Source organism: Lathyrus oleraceus, chromosome 5 (assembly GCF_024323335.1).
Source record: "Lathyrus oleraceus cultivar Zhongwan6 chromosome 5, CAAS_Psat_ZW6_1.0, whole genome shotgun sequence".
NCBI lineage: Eukaryota > Viridiplantae > Streptophyta > Magnoliopsida > Fabales > Fabaceae > Lathyrus > Lathyrus oleraceus.
Window position 1 is genome coordinate 284,161,847 of NC_066583.1, and position 16,296 is coordinate 284,178,142.

Genomic DNA, 16,296 nt, shown 5'->3' on the forward strand with positions numbered 1-16,296 from the left:
GTGCAATATATAATACTGGCAAAGTAACACACCCCCATGCCCAGTCAACATGCTCAAGCTCAGAGAACAAAGAGATGTATCTGGCATCGATGTAGATTCGAGACTTATCCACTAGGATAAAACATCCTAAAAGATGCAACATCCTAAAAGATGCAACATGTAATACCCTAGAGGGCACCTCATATAGAAGAAGACAGACATCAACGAGAATCCGTCTAACTTCACCAGACATTTGGATATTTTAGAATTTCTTCAACTTCGCCCCAAGGGTGGACACCTTTAATGTGGCGCGATCCTGTAACAATTAAAGTATAAAACAACTGATATTTTCAATTAATCCGTAATAAATAAAAAAAATTAAAATAAAATATTTATACCTCTTTATGCCATAGTCTAAATTCTACATGACCGACATACATGGTGAACAAGGTACGATCATTGAGATTTTTGGGAACCCCATACGTATGTACAAACAACTTCGTATTATCCTGAGTTGTCACCTTCGAGTCAGCCTGAGCCTTAGCCCGAGTCTCTATATCCTCATGAGCTGCCGTCTCTACATCATCATCAACACCAACACCAACACCATACTCTACATCAAGATCTCTGTCCTGTCCAACTCTACCTCATTTACGCTGGAGAGTACAGAATGCGCGTGACTGCTCAATCCTCCTCTTGTGAGAATCAATGGGGACTACTATATCCGCTCGGATATACAAATCCTCTTTTTTATCCGCCCCTACATGAGAGCTCACTGCAACCGCTTTCTATACTTTGTCAGTCTTTCTAAAAGCAATCATGTCGTCTCTTCCTCTGATCCTCACTATAGTAAAATAAATCAAAAATATATAAAGATGAAAATTAACATGATTTTATTAGAATTTTTAAAAAATCTAATAAGCAACATACTTTTTTACCGAGAGATCCCATACATGTTTTTACTGGACATTTAAAAAATACCGTTGGTAATCAGATTTTTCAATATTTTCGATATAGAGACATATAAAACATGAGATTTTACCAGATATATTGAAAATATTTGTAAAAATACATGAATTTTTTTAAAAAATACGATATGAATCTTAAATTATTGGTAAAAAAAAACATAATTTAAAAAAAAAAAAAGGACAAAAAGACATGGATCTAAATATCCGGTGGATAACTAAAAAAAGTCCGGTGTGTATCACAGCTTTAGTAAAATGTTGGAAAAATGATAAATAAAATATGAATTTGACTTTTTAGAACGAAGGGTGTTATGATAAAAGCATGCGTTTAGGGTGGTGCAAGGTTAAATTGAGAGTGTAGGAGAAACTAAGAAACTACACTCTAGGCCTGATCGTAAATGTACTAGTTATGGGCCTCACTTTCATTTCTTCCACAATGAAAAGATCAAAACAAAATCAACATTTACGACAAGGGTTTCTCATAACTAACGAGTAATCACGAGCTATCAAAAAAGAAGAAAAATCATTTGAAGTTTCTCTAGCGTTCAGACAAAATTCACATTCATTTCACATGCAGCATTGTCCTTGAAGCTCAGGTATTCGCTCTCACTCCTTCTAAATCATTTTCCATTTTCATTTTCTCATTTTCCCCCAAAAAAATTCTGCACTGTGTTCTACATGTTAATGTCAATCATAGTTAGTACTAATTCAATTTCCTTTATTAATTAATTTCATCCTTATCACTGAAATTATCTTTTGCCTCTAATTTCTGTTATCTTCAGAAATCGCACGTGCATGCCTTTAAACCATACGTTTTAGTTCGAAAATATCTCATTTTTTGGGTAGAATTGTAGGTTATATTGAATGTGATAAAATTCAAATTGAAATTTGTAAATTGATTTGCATGAGATGAGATGTTTGGCAGGATATTTTCACAGTATAATGTCTACTTCACCTGCAAAAGCCACTTGGAACCCTGCATTCCATAAAGTATTTGTCGGGTTATGTCTGCGAGAAGTGTTGAAAGTGAACGAGCCTGGGGCGCGGCTTACTAAGGAGAGTTGGTGGAGCATTGTTGAATCCTTTTACGAAAAGACTGGTGTGACGTACGACAAGAAACAGTTAAAGAATCACTATGATTCCACCAGGAAATTATGGAAGGTTTGGGATAAGTTGACTCGCGATAGTAGCATGAAATGGGATCCGGAAACTAGTAAGTTTGATGCTTCTGAGGAAGATTGGTGCGATTATGTAAAGGTATGTATGGTAATTAACAAAGGCTTAAATAGTTAATTTGTTCCTGTAAGTTGACGTGTTTTTGATTTTTGTACAAGATGATAGGAGATCTTCATGGTTCTGGATAAATAATTATGAAGCCTTGTTATTTATTTTGCAGGATAACCCGGAAGCTGCACAATTTCAGTCTAAGGAAATTCAGTTTAAAGACGAATTGGATATTATCTTTGATGGAGAAATGCCGCCTGAGGAAATTAAAAATTCGATACGTGTTAAGTGGCAGGACAATGCTAGAGCTGCATCTTTGCACGGAAAAGGGCGTGGGAGGAAGCGGAAGAGTGTTGTTAGGGATTATGAATTAGATACTTCTGATGTTGTTAATTCGACACTAAGTCCAAAAGCCTCGTGGACACCTGCATACCATAAAATATTTGTGGAGTTATGTCTTGATGAAACTTTGAAGGGGAACAAAGCTGGGTCACATTTTACCAAGGTGGGCTGGAGGAATATTATGGGATACTTTTATGCAAAGACAGGTGTGAGATATGACAAAAGACAAATTAAGAATCACTACGATTCAACCAGAAAACAATGGAAAATCTGGGTTAAATTGATTGGTGACGATTTCATGAAATGGGACTCAAGAACCAATAAGTTTGGTGCTTCAGAGAAAGATTGGCTCGATTATCTTAAGGTAAGAAGGTATATTCATTCAGTTTATTGAGAGATTCTCTTCATGGTTTGAAACTGATAATAATTAGTCATTTGTCACAGGAAAACCCAGAAGCTGCACAATTCCGCTTTAAGGAAATCCCATTTCCCGAGAAATTGGACATCATCTATGGCGACAGTATACAAACCGAGGAAATGCGACCGTCATCTAGTAGTGAGAAACAGAATGATGATTCAGGAACTACATCTCCTTTATATGGAAAGCGAGCGAAGAAATATAAGAGTGTTGATAAGGATTTTGACTTTAAGAGTGCTATTTTGGTTAATGCTACACCAATCAGTGCAATTGCAAGTGAGCAAAGCATTTCATGTTCATCACATCCTAAGGTCAAAGCCACATGGACCCCTTTATTGCATAAGACCTTTATTGATCTATGTCTGCAGGAGACACTAAATGGAAATAAGCCCGGGACACATTTTACTAAGGAAGGTTGGAAGAATATTATGGATTCATTTCATTTGAAATCTGGTTTGAATTATGGCAGATTACAATTTAAGAATCACTGGGATTCTACAAAGGAACAATGGAGAACATGGTCTAAGCTTGTTTCCACTAGTTACATGAAATGGAATCCGTCTAAGCATACGTTTGAGGCCAGTGACGAAGATTGGACTAGCTATTTACAGGTATTTTAAATTACCAAATGTACTTACTTTAGTGTGTTCATTTGAAAGTTTGCAAATCTTAAGAAGGTTCCTGATTCCCCTCCGCTGGTCATTTGTTATAGGCAAACCCAGAAGCTTCCCAATTTCGCTATAAGGAATTACAATTCCCCGACGCATTGGAAACCATCTTTAATGGTACTACTGTTACAGGGGAGACAGAACCTGCTGTGCAACAGAAGAAAAGTGATGACAGCGTTAATACTTTGCCTTTGCACACAAAAGGACCAGATGTAACCAGCTCAGATGAGAAGACTGAATGTCTTTGTGATGCTGTTGCATCAAGGAATGGTGTGAATATTCAAAAGAATGCCTTCTCAATTTCGTCTGCTAAAGGAAATCGCAGTTATAGTATTGGTGAATGCATTGAATGTCTTGATGGAATGGAAGATGTAGAGCAAGGAAGTGACCTGTATTTGTTTGCTCTAGATGTGTTCCTTAGGCAGGAACATAGGGAAATTTTTCTCCAATTGAAAAAGCCTAATCTGAGGATCTCATGGTTGCAGCGACTTCAGTCTGTTGGTCAGTCCTCACTCTAGGTTTTTTGTCTATCATCATCGTCGTCATTGTTGTTGTTGTTTTTTTTTCTTCATTTTTTTCATAATATTTAATAGTGCTGTTCATAGTCAAGTGTTTAAGTTTTGGTCTGCTCCTTCCACGATGATGATATTGTGGTAAGCTTACTTGGAAGGTTAGAAATGTATTTAGTGGATTTTATCTCCCCTTCCCTTGTTTAGCAATCCTCTTAAGTCTTAGTATTTTAACACTGTTTTATTGTGGCTACTTTACAGTTTGTATGAGGTTAACTGTCAAATAGAGTACTTATCTACAATCTGATTATGTCATTTTCGGTAATCCAAACGTTTATGGACCTTTGAAGTTTCATTTCCGATAATCCAAATTGGAGTTCCATGTTCTTGACATGCAACTTTGTTTCCTAACAAGAAGATATTTGATAATATTGTATCTCACACGGATTTGGATAATTACATAGTAAAATCTAAAGGTGCCACTAGGTTGGAGAATCATGCTCATCCCTCAAGTACATACTGTATTGTATGTAGTAATTATGTCAAATGTTTAACAAAAACAAATCTAGTTTATAATAAAAAGAACCTAAGTAAGTACTCATAGTAATTCTGTCTTGTGTCTTCCTGATGGACGGACGGTGAATTGCAAAACTAATGTCCAGTATCTAAACTCTCTATCTGATGTTCAAACTTGTTGCATACAAGGACCGGCAGCAGAAAATTTCGTATTCGAGTATCTGGAGAGCTCAACACATCCAAATGGCTACTTACAATACTTTTTATATGGAAGCCCTTCTTCTGTATCAAACTTCTTTGCCTAGAAAAGTACTCATTCCCTTTGGTAGACTCTGAATCTTCTGCTCTGTAAAAGTGTAGATTCAGTTACTGGATCATGCTTTTGGTAAAGCTAAAAATCTAAGTTTGTAAGCAAATCTAAAGCAACCGGAGATATAAAAGGAAGATAGTCACTACCTCATCATCAAAGATGACCAATCTCTAAATCCTGCAGAAACAAGATGATTAATGGTGACATTTTGGTACATTTCAGGTTCTCTTGATACCAAAATTATAGACCACCCCTCAGTTTGAAGGTTCATGTATAACCTTAAAATAAACACGAGCTTTACATCTTTTGCCTCTTTGACACAGTTGCTAATGCTGTCCCTATGAAACCTGCACCAAATAAACTCTTGATAAAACTGGACTCAGCAGCACCAGATGTTTCTGATGTGACCATTTTTCTAAGGTATTACCTCTGATGCAAATTGGAAGAATAAGGGTGTGGAGGAACAATGTCATCTATGTCCATCAACACCACATCCAAACCATTGTCTGAAGGTCTCAGACTCTTGAAGTAATCATCAATCATAGACACAGTTAAATTCAACTCTTTGGTATAATGCCCTCTTTTGATATAATGTATAGCCAGATCTCTACATATATCTGGAAGATCATATCCTTCTAAGCTATTGATCTCAGCATGCAGAGAATACACCCTGCAATAGCTGTAGTAATCATTTACATTCACAAGTTCAATAACTCCAGTATTTTTACTTTGACATGATTGCAGCATAATCACCAAAGAAACCAACAAAGTAATGAGTAAAACTCCAAGAGTGACGAGCGAAGCAAGGAAAATTGTTGCTGTAAAAGATGACATGTAGAATCCGGAGTCTAGACCATAATGGCTTGATGTATCTGCGAAGACAAAAAGAAAGAACTTACAACTTGAAGATACTATTAATAGCGGTGTTTTAAAAACCTAACCAGACGGTTCAATCGATTAAACCGTGAACTGTCCTGGCATACCAGAATTGTCTGAAAGACTATCTCCAGAGTGCTGCTGCTCCATTTGATGTGCATAAGCAGACATAGTTTCAAGCTATAAACAAAAGTGACTTTCAATCCAGTTCAAGTAACACTTTCAGTATGCTTCCAGGTGTTAAAGGTTGCAACTGAAACATTACCATAAAAAGAAAAAAGAATCAAACCCAGTTAAAGATTTGATATAACAGACAAAAAAAGCAACCATTTTTGTTGTGGATATATATATTGTGGTTGTTGAGTGAGTGAGAAAAAAAGTACCAGAGAAAGACATTAATGAGTCCCAAAACAAAATGTGGGAGATAATACGAGAATGCGTGAGAGTATATATGTTTTGACATTGTCTGTTGTGTGTGAGTCACTATATGAAGGAAGCTTCCTTTGTTTTTTTATGTGCCTTTCCTTTCTTATGAAGCCCTTGTGTGTCTACACTTAGTGGAAAATCGTTAATTTTTGCAAATAAAATAAAATATATATATATATATATATATATATATATATATATATATATATATATATATATATATATATATATATATATATATATATATATATATATATATATATATATATATATATATATATATATATATATATATATATATATATATATATATATATATATATATATATATATATATATATATATATATATATATATATATATATATATATATATTTTTTTTTTTGGTCATTTCGAAAGGACAAGTTAAGATTTTAAATATAAAATTATTGAAATGAATAAATTTTTTAAGTAGCTAAAATATTTAATAATGTATTTTTGAAATGACAATTTCAAATTTTTAGTCCATTTCCTCCTTCCTTTATCAACACCAGTTTAGAAAAAAGTGGCTAATGATATGTAGGATGGATCCAGAGCCTCTCCCTCTCATTCCCTCATGCAGCCCGTTCTGGCCTTACCACACCATTTTTTTAATTTGGGAAAAATATATTAAAAAAATAATTAAGAAGGTGGTGAGTGAAGCAAGATCTCAAACTTTTGATCGATTGTACCATTCTTTAGGAATCAAGGAAGGAGAAAAATCTATATATAGACTTGTTAAGGAAAGAGAAAGAAAGACAAGAGATTTGAATCAAGTGAAGTGTGTTAAAGATGAAGAAGACAAAGTCTTGGTTCAGGAAAAAAAATATATAAAGGATAGGTAGAAGATGTATTTTTACATATTATTTAATGAAGGATATGATATATCATCGGACTCTAGCAGACTTGACATTAGAGAAGAGTATTGAAATTATAATTACTATTGTCGGATTCAGAAACGAGAGGTAAAAAAAACGTTGAAAATGATGAGTAATAGTAAGGTGGTTATGCCAAAGAACATTCCTATTAAAGTGTGGAAAATTCTTGGAGATAGAGGTATTAAGTGGCTCACCAAACTCTTTAATGAAATTATGAGGTCAAAGCAAATGACAGATGAATGGAGAAGAAACACTTTATTTCCAATCTATAAGAACAAAGAGGATATACAAAATCCTGCAAATTATAGAGGGATTAAACTTATGAGTCATACCATGGAGTTATAAAATAGTGATTGAACGAAGACTAAGAAAATAGATTCAATTCAATGAGAATCATTTTTGTTTTATGTCTGAAAGGTCGACTATGAAAGCGATATATCTACTATAACGTGTGATGGAGCACTATCGCATGGACCAACAAAACTTGTACTTAATCTTTATTGACTTAGAGAAGGCGCATGATAGAGTTACTAGAGAGATTTTGTGGGAATATCTAGAGAAGAAAGGGACCAAGATTGCATATATTCGAGCTATCCAAGATATGTATGAATGTGAATCGACTAGTGCACGCATACATGGTGGAGAGACATATGATTCCCCCCATTATAATATGTTTACATCAAGGTTCAATCCTAAGCCCCTATCTTTTTACCTTAATTTTGGATGTACTCACGGAATACATCCAAGAGCTAGCACCGAGATGCATGTTTTTTGCAGATGATATAGTCATACTTGGAGATTCGAAAAAGGACTTAAATGAGAGGTTGGAGACTTGAAAACAAGCTTTAGAAACACATAGTTTTTGCCTAAATAGAAGTAAGATGGAGTATATGTAATGTAAGTTCAACAAAAAAAGAAGAGTTTCTAACTTAGATGTGAAAGTTAGAGACCATATCATCCCTCAAGTCACACAGTTTAAATATCCCAGGTCCGTAATACAAAATGATGGAGAAATAGAAGAGAATGTAAACCATCGAATTCAAGATAAGTAGTTGAAATAGAGGAAGGCTTCAAGAGTTCTATGTGATGCAAAAGTACCACTAAAGTTGAAGAGAAAATTTTATTAAATTGCGGTAAGACTTGCGATGTTGCACGAGACAAAATGTTGGATAATTAAGAATTGGCATGAGAATATAATAAGTGTAGCATAAATGAGGATGTTGTATTGGATGTGTGGTAAGACTAGACATGATAGTATTAAAAATGAAAATATTAGAGATAGTGTTAGGGTAGCACCTATAGTAGATAAGATGGTGGAAAATAGACTTAGGTGGTTTAGAAATGTAGAGAGAAGACCTGCATATTCGGTGATAAGGAGAGTAAATCATATGGAGAGAAGTCAAACAACTAGAGGAAGAGGAAGACCTAGAAAGACTATAGGAGAAGTTATTAAGAAAGATCTCGAGTTTACTAATTTGGATAGAATCATGATCCTAGATAGAACATTATGAAGAAAGTTGATCCATATAGCATGCATATTTGATCCTAGATAGAATCATGTAGATTAATGGAACTAGACATGTTTGACAACTTCAAGAGTTATCTTAATTGCGATAGTGATAACAATGGTGGTAGTGATAGTGACTCCTCTTTTCCTTATGTTTTCTTAAGAAATAGGACGATCATGGCCATCTCCGATACTGAGCCAAATGATGTTAGGGACTAGGGATGTTAACGGGGCAGGGAATGTGCGGAGGATGCTTCCCCGCCCCCTCCCCTCCCCAAATGTTTTCCCCATTCCCGTCCCCGATCCCCACCACAGACGAGTATTATTCCCCATTCCCATCCCCATAGATCCCCACGGAGAATCAGAGATCCATAGAGATCGAATCTTAAAAAAATATCTTTCATTTTCGATCAAAACTATGACACTAGTATTTTATTATTATTATTATTATTATTTTTTAAAAAAACATATTTTTTTTCATCTTTCTTTATTTAAAAATAAAAATACATCTTACATCAATAACAAAAAAATGCAAAAGCACTTGCATTTACGAAAACATAACCACTAATTCACTAAAATTGAATGAAAAACAAATTACTAATTGAAGTATAATGAAGTTGAATAGTAATTACCATAACCAAAATGAACAAAAGAGAGTGTTGTTGTAATAATGATGAGAACATAGGAGCTGCGGAATGGAGGAGACAAAGATAATTGAAAAAAAGAGAGGATATTGTGTTTACGATGGATGTAATTGGTGCACTTTTTTAGGGTTGGGTACTTGGGTAGTGAAAGAATATATTATACAATGAAAGAAAATAATAAAATGATCCCCTAATGAATCTTCATTTTCTAATATATTAATTATTTTTTATAAAAAAACATGCAAAATTATATAATTATATATTATATATAAAATTTAAATAATATGGTCGGAGTCGGGGAATCCCCGGGACTGAGGGTACTATCATGATCCCCACCCCAAAGTTTGATCGGACAAAATTTTCCCTCCATCTCTGTTTCCATGGAGAAAAAATCTCCGACTTCAGAGCTCTGTACGGATAATCCCCACGCCGTTAACAAATGCAAATTGACATCCCTAGTTAGGGATGTTGGATTCATTTATACCATTGAGGACCATGTAAGATCCCTTCAGTAGCAACTTACCTTTTCTTCCTCCGATGATAAAGAGGATGTTATTGTGGAGGCATGATATCTGACGGAGAAAGCCAACATGGCCACCTCTAAAGCCTCTCTCATTCCCTGTGAAGGTTATTATAGTTCTCAATGTGACCCTTCCCAAATCATACCCAATGGAAGGAGAATGATTAGGGAGTTTGAGATTATATATCAGCAACAAGGGACTTACCTAACCATTATGATTTTTTTCTCCTTTTATGGAACCTATGTGTCTGTTCTTTTATGGAACCTATGTGTCAGTTTGCCTTATTCAAACCCCATTTTGACCACTTCAAAGGTTGGGGAAAAAATTTATGAGGACGAAGAGACCAAATAGTTCCTCTTCAGTTACTACCGGGATGGATGACTGATGACAATCCGTTGTTGCATGAAATCGGCCGAAGAAATGGATCAAAACAAGTCAAAAAGGAGCAAAAATAAAGAAGAAAGACCAAATAATGAGAAAAAAATAAGTGTGAAGAAATTGGACTTAGTGAAAAATCAGGTAAAAAAGGGAGCAAAAGTGTGCAACCACTGGAATAATCAGGCGCATCATCGTGCGCGCAATAAGGACATAAAGGCTACATCGCGATGCATGTCTTCACGTGCACGATGGCTCTTTTTACTGGGCTTTTATGACGCGTTCTGGTCCATTCTGAAGGCTATTAAAGGGGATTTTCTACACTTTCTCAAGGGTTACGAAAATTGGTAGTAGAAGTATAATTTTTACAACATCAAAGGTGATTTTGAGAGCATTTGAAGCCATTGAAGGCCAATCCTTCAAGGAGTCTCATATGAAATTCTCCTTAATTGCTTTTGGTATTGTATTTTGAATTATGAGTAGCTAAACTCCTCTTGGTTAGGTTGCATTTTGATGAACCTGTTTCAATATTATTGGGAAATATGTTGATTTGACTTTGCATGAATTCTTTGATCTATAATTCTATTCAATTGTTTCTTATTTGTAATACTTTTTATCTGAGATACTCTTTTAATCTGATTTTGGGCACATAGAGAATATTGACCATTAGTTTATGTGTTGGACCTAGAGCAATTGTCATGCCTACGTTGGTTAACTAGGGATAGGAAACCTCGATTAATGACTAATGAATTAACGCTCTGTTGCATCGTCTAATCCTGCTTATGCTAGTGGACTAGAGATAAGAAGCTCTGAGTAGTGATTAATGAGCTATATCGCAAATGATTGGTTATAGCGGTTTTGTTAATTCGACGTGGAATTATAGTGATAAGATTATTCATGTAAGGCATCAAACATTAACAATAGAGAAATATGAGATTCTATACACAACCTAACCACTTCCATAGTTTTTTCTTCTTTGTTTATTATCGATTTGAAACCTGACCCCCCCCCCCCAATTTAGTATTTTTTACGCATTGTACAATATTTTCTTGTTAAATAGCAGTCCTTGTGGATTCGATCTTTTTTATTCCTGCAACATTATTGATACACTTGCCGAGAAGTCACAAAGTTTTTGGCTCCGTTGTCAAGGACTGTTGATATTTCAACAAGGCAACGCTTGTGCAACATTTTGTTTTTAGTTTATTTTCATTTTATTTTCTTGGTAATCATAGTGCTACTGAGGTATTTCCTATTTGTGTATGGGCAACTCAGGATCGGTGTTGACACTGTTTGATTTAGAAATCGAAAGAACCTCACATGATATTAGGAGATAAGTTAAAGAGGCAACTTTATCTCAAAGTATCTTAGTAGTAGATCAACCACTGATTTCTCCGGACACGGAAGAGGAGATCACTATGGCAGTCGCACCACCACCCACTATGGGGGATTACTGCAAAAGGACCGATGGAGGACATGTTTCGAGAGGGTCTGTACAGGAAAACCCGACTAACTTTGATATTAAAAATTATGTGCTTTTAGGTTTAAGAGACAATTTGTTAGATGAGAACGTGATTAGAGACCCTTGGGCATATTTTGCACGCTTCTACGAAATAACTTTGATGTGCAGACCAACCGACGTCATAGAAGACCAAGTCAAGCTAAGGTTGTTTGGGTTCTCTCTGATTGGAAGGGCTAAAGATTGGTTACTTTTACTTCCCAATGGAACTGTTCATACATGGAAAAAGTTGGAGGATAAGTTCTTAGAGAGGTTCTTCACCACCATTCAGTTTTCTGAGCGAAGAGTAAAAATTCTCAATTTTGAGCAGTAGGAAACTGAATCACTATATGACTAATGTGAAAGGTTCAAACTTTTACTGCGCAAATGCCAAAAATATAATATGAGTAACATGAGCAAATGATTTTTTTATCAAAGGTCTAAAGGGTTAGACATGCATGTTGTTAGATGCTTCGCCGGAGGCACGATCAAATCAATGACCGAATCGCAAGTGAAATACCTGATTGAAAATATGTGCTTGAATGAATATTGTTTTAAAAGAGAAGGGTAAGTAAAAACTTAAATTGTAGGCACACTCAAAGGTATGTTAGCTGTTGATACTTACACTGCATTGTTAGCTTAAATTGAATTGCTAAACAAAAAGCTAGCGGAAATCAGCTTAAGTAAAGCTAACATGAGCCAGGTACAAACACTTGGGTGTGATTTCTTGGAGGAGAACATGCAGACAGAAGGTTCTCTTTGGAAGGGTCAAGTGAAGAAGTCCAATTTTCCAATTTTTAGAACAATAACCCTTATTCCAGTAATCATTATCTAGGATGGAAGGATCACCCGGATTTCCGTTAGAACAATAACCAGAACACCAGTGTTAACCCAGGTATGCAATAAAACGAAAAAGCTCAAGTGCAAAGGAAACCTTCACAACTGGAAGAGACCTTGCAGAACTTCATTAAGTCCACTCAAAGTAGTTTTGATCAGGTGAATAAGAACCATGAGACAATAAGTAGAAACCATGTCGCGTCTATAAAAAATTCAGAGATACAGATTGACGAGTTATCTAGACAAATAACTGCTTTACCTAGCTCGAGTGAAGGATTTACAGGTAACAGTGTAGATAATCCTAAGAATAAATCATGCAAGGCATTAGAGACATGTTTTAAGGTGGCCACCAACAAGGGTGAAAAGGAAATAGTTGACTAGGGTTTAGTTGAAAAAGAAGAAGTGAGGATTGAAAAAGAGGAGAGTATCAATCAGAGTGACTAAGAAGAGATAGGATTCACTGTGGATCAATTAATAGATAAAAACTACCCTCAGAGAAGAACCCATAAACATACCCTAAATGAGCCAAATCCAGTACTACCTGATTCCATCAAACCCCCTTATCCTATAGTTAAGAAGAAACACTTAAAGGAAGATGAGGTAGGATTGTTTGCAAAGTTTAAAGAGATGTTGACTATACTTTAGGTAAGTGTAGCGGTGTATTCGTCACTTTATGATTTATTGATTAAATCAAAAGCAAAGCATACAAAGAATCGAGTCGCCACCGCACTTTTATTTATCCAAAGGAATGGCTAAAAAGCGAACAAAAGCCTAAGAAGTTTTACACATAGAAACCTAATGAAAGGTCAGAGATCTGGGTAAGGGGTTAATTACGCAATGGGAAGGTGTTAGGCACCCAAAACATCCTAGGTACTCCTAGGGAGCCCTTTTCACAACTTGTTGTATGAAATGTTATTTGTTTATGAAATATTTATTATGCAAACATGGATTGAAGGGATGAGAAAAGAATATACAAGTTATTATTTTTGTGTTTGAACGGATGAACCCGTTGCCTACGTACCTTTCCATGGAAGGTAAGGATCAAAACGCCGTAGTTCGGCTAAAAGATTTCCAAAAATATGAGTGGATTGATTTTAAAACAAAAGCCCTAAGGTCTTTCGTTATCCACGGGAGAAAACTCAACCTTATACAAACAACAAGTCCACCATGTGAGAAAAGCTTCAACTTGCTAGTGAGGGGTTAACCCTATAATAAGAAAGGAAGTCTTACAATTCAATCACTAAGGACAAAAGGTGAGATTAACATCAACCAACTAGGATAAATCAAACCTATGGCTAATGTATGAAAACTTATCAAGAAAGTGGACTTGAGCCACAAAACAATTGAATGAGTGAATTTAATCAATTAGAATTTATTCACAAAAGATGGTCAAAGTATGATTAGAATTCAATTCAAAAGAAGTATTATGAAAATGAAGTTTGAAAAATCAAAGACCTAAGGCCCAGGTTTCTAATTTGAAAAAGAAATGAAAATGTTTGCACAATAATTTTCTTGTTTTGGATTAACATGCACATGGAGGTTTAAAGAAACAAAAGGTGGGAGGGTGAGGAAGTAAAACTTCTTAGATGTTCACCTCTTGAGATCATATGTAGATGATTCAAGTGATTCCTTTGGAATGGGCAACAATACAATAAGCAAATAACAAGATGGATAAAGTGAATGGATATCGGATGCCAATCAATGGACTTATTCCAATCTCACAAAACAAAAATGGATACCGGATGCCAATCAATGGACTTATTCCAATCTCCTAAAACAAAGAGCAAACATGGATACCATATGCCAATCAATGGACTTATACTAGTCTCCTAAAATAAAGAAACAATGATACCAGATGCCAATCAATGGACTTATACTAGCCTCACAAAACAAAGAAACAAGGATACCAGAGGCCAATCAATGGACTTATACTAGTCTCACAAAACAAAGAAACAAGGATACCAGAGGCCAATCAATGGACTTATACTAGTCTCCTACCATATCATAGGAAACAACTGCCAATCAATGGACTTATGCTTGCCTCCTCCATGGACAAAACCAAATGTTGCAAAGTAATGAACAATGATTATGAAATGATATACAAGTAATGATGATACATGCACCAAGGCACACATAAGCAAATATGCACAGATGAATCAAGTAATCAAACAAACAAGTCAATTAGCACACACTATACACAATCAATTGGGCTCAAGCAAGGTTAAGCTTTACAGCCAACTGGAATGGGGTATTTTGAGCTCTTAACCCTAACATTAAGAGTTAGGGTGAAGCAGATGAAAAGGAGATGAGGGGTGTGCCTCATAGCTCTTATCCCTGGTCAGGGAGAGCTTTGATTAATGGAAAGTGTGGGAGTTCAGAAAGTTGGAACTCTTCTCCACAAATGGACTCTATAAGATCTTAGGTTATTATTCACCATGCATCAACACATGGTGTGAGCAAGGTGAATGACACACGGAGTAGCAGGAGATGGATTACACATCTCTTTTATCTGCCAATTGCCTCATAAGAGGACTTTACCTGCTTGACACAAAAATTAAATAATCACAAGCATTGCCTCTTAAGGAGGACTTCAGACAGGTGCCTACCAATAACAGTAGGTCTTCCAGACTACATGAAGATTAGAGATTATACCTAAGTGGTTAAGCAACCAAGCAAAAGCAAAGTTCAAATGAACTTAAAGCAACTTAGGTACCTCTTGAAGAACAGAAGTTGGAATCGTGCTCCACAAAGCTCAACAATGCCTCAAATCTTCTCTACAATCCTTAATGAAGTGATTGATGATGAATTTAAAGCTCCAACATACACGAATCCAGCTTAATTTGCAAAATCCATGGAACCTTCAAGCTTCGAGTATGGCTCAATATGGCACCAATTGCTCCAATTCCACGTTCAAACTTGCTCAATAATGCTTCAGGATCATGAATCAATCAAGAGAAATGGCTTTGGTGTGAGGAATTTTGAAAATATTTTTGAGAGAAAATTTTTGTGATTCTTGAATCTAGATCTGAAAAGTGTTGTCAATGGCAAATGCAGTTATGTTTAACCTTATATATGCCGTGCTAATCATGTTTAAAACCTGTTTAAGCCAAAGCTAATGGAGATTAGCAACTTATGAGGTGTATGTACAAAAATGGTTTTTCACCTCATGCACTTCATGCATGCGTGAACAGTGCCAGAACAAGGCCCAAAATCACTTAAAATGAGTTCATGCACCCCTTGGAATTGGTTTTGTATGCACATGATCGTCCAAAATAGTTTTGTGAAATTTCTTTTGAAAATCTTCATGAATGAGCACATGATAATGCTAATGGAATTCAAGCCATGTAATGAGATGTTAAGAAAATACAAGTCATGAGGAGAATATAGCAAAAAGAACCACTCATTTTGGAGCTTTGGTTGAAAAGTTGTGCTCATTTTAAGTCCCATGCATACTGTGCCATGATTTGATCATATCTCCTCAACCACACACTAGAAATTGATGATCTTGGACATTTTGGAAATGGGAGAGAAAGATCTACAACTTTCATGTTCAACAAAATTTAATTTGAAGCCTTATTGATGATGTAATATTGAGTTGAAGTTGGTCCAAAATCTTTCCATTTTTGGAAAGTTCAAATTATAGGTCACTTGCTATTTTTGGAAATTCTTGACCTGACTTCAAATTCTTCAATGTGAGTGTTTGAAATGTCAAATGAGACTTGTTTGAACATGAATGAAGTATTTCTAATCACTTCCCACCTCCAAATCCACAGTTGACTTTGTAGTTG

General features: G+C 35.4%; 2 protein-coding genes across 5 annotated transcripts; one reads left to right on the forward strand and one right to left on the reverse strand.

The window, feature by feature from the left end:
* The first annotated feature begins 1,308 nt into the window (after positions 1-1,308).
* LOC127083924 (L10-interacting MYB domain-containing protein) lies at positions 1,309-4,430 on the forward strand. 2 transcript variants are annotated; one of them, XM_051024291.1, is made up of 5 exons: positions 1,309-1,540; positions 1,859-2,201; positions 2,341-2,874; positions 2,955-3,539; positions 3,641-4,430. In XM_051024291.1, exons 2-5 carry the CDS (start codon positions 1,887-1,889, stop codon positions 4,112-4,114), a joined length of 1,908 nt encoding a protein of 635 aa, XP_050880248.1. In that variant the 5' UTR covers positions 1,309-1,540; positions 1,859-1,886; the 3' UTR covers positions 4,115-4,430. The 2 variants fall into 2 exon arrangements, with proteins under 2 accessions (XP_050880248.1, XP_050880247.1); XM_051024290.1 differs by having other exon boundaries at positions 1,310-1,540; positions 1,870-2,201.
* A 176-nt stretch (positions 4,431-4,606) lies between these two features.
* Positions 4,607-6,326, reverse strand: LOC127083925 (uncharacterized protein At2g39920). Of its 3 annotated transcripts, XM_051024292.1 has the most exons (5): positions 6,191-6,326; positions 5,915-6,060; positions 5,359-5,803; positions 5,078-5,278; positions 4,607-4,967 (listed from the first exon to the last, which is right to left on the reverse strand). In XM_051024292.1, exons 2-5 carry the CDS (start codon positions 5,976-5,978, stop codon positions 4,757-4,759), a joined length of 921 nt encoding a protein of 306 aa, XP_050880249.1. In that variant the 5' UTR covers positions 5,979-6,060; positions 6,191-6,326; the 3' UTR covers positions 4,607-4,756. The 3 variants fall into 3 exon arrangements, with proteins under 3 accessions (XP_050880249.1, XP_050880250.1, XP_050880251.1); XM_051024293.1 differs by having other exon boundaries at positions 5,915-6,226; XM_051024294.1 differs by lacking the exon at positions 6,191-6,326 and having other exon boundaries at positions 4,607-4,962; positions 5,915-6,184.
* Between the last annotated feature and the right edge of the window lie 9,970 nt (positions 6,327-16,296).

Bases quoted from the DNA above. Each gene is read 5' to 3' on its own strand.
- LOC127083924 (XM_051024291.1), top strand. From the start codon at position 1,887: ATGTCTACTTCACCTGCAAAAGCCACTTGGAACCCTGCATTCCATAAA. The intron at 2,875-2,954 runs GTAAGAAGGTAT...CATTTGTCACAG, and splicing joins ATTGGCTCGATTATCTTAAG to GAAAACCCAGAAGCTGCACA. The intron at 3,540-3,640 runs GTATTTTAAATT...CATTTGTTATAG, and splicing joins ATTGGACTAGCTATTTACAG to GCAAACCCAGAAGCTTCCCA.
- LOC127083925 (XM_051024292.1), bottom strand. From the start codon at position 5,978: ATGTCTGCTTATGCACATCAAATGGAGCAGCAGCACTCTGGAGATAGT. The intron at 5,804-5,914 runs GTATGCCAGGAC...TTGTCTTCGCAG, and splicing joins TAGTCTTTCAGACAATTCTG to ATACATCAAGCCATTATGGT. The intron at 5,279-5,358 runs GTAATACCTTAG...TATTTGGTGCAG, and splicing joins TCTTCCAATTTGCATCAGAG to GTTTCATAGGGACAGCATTA.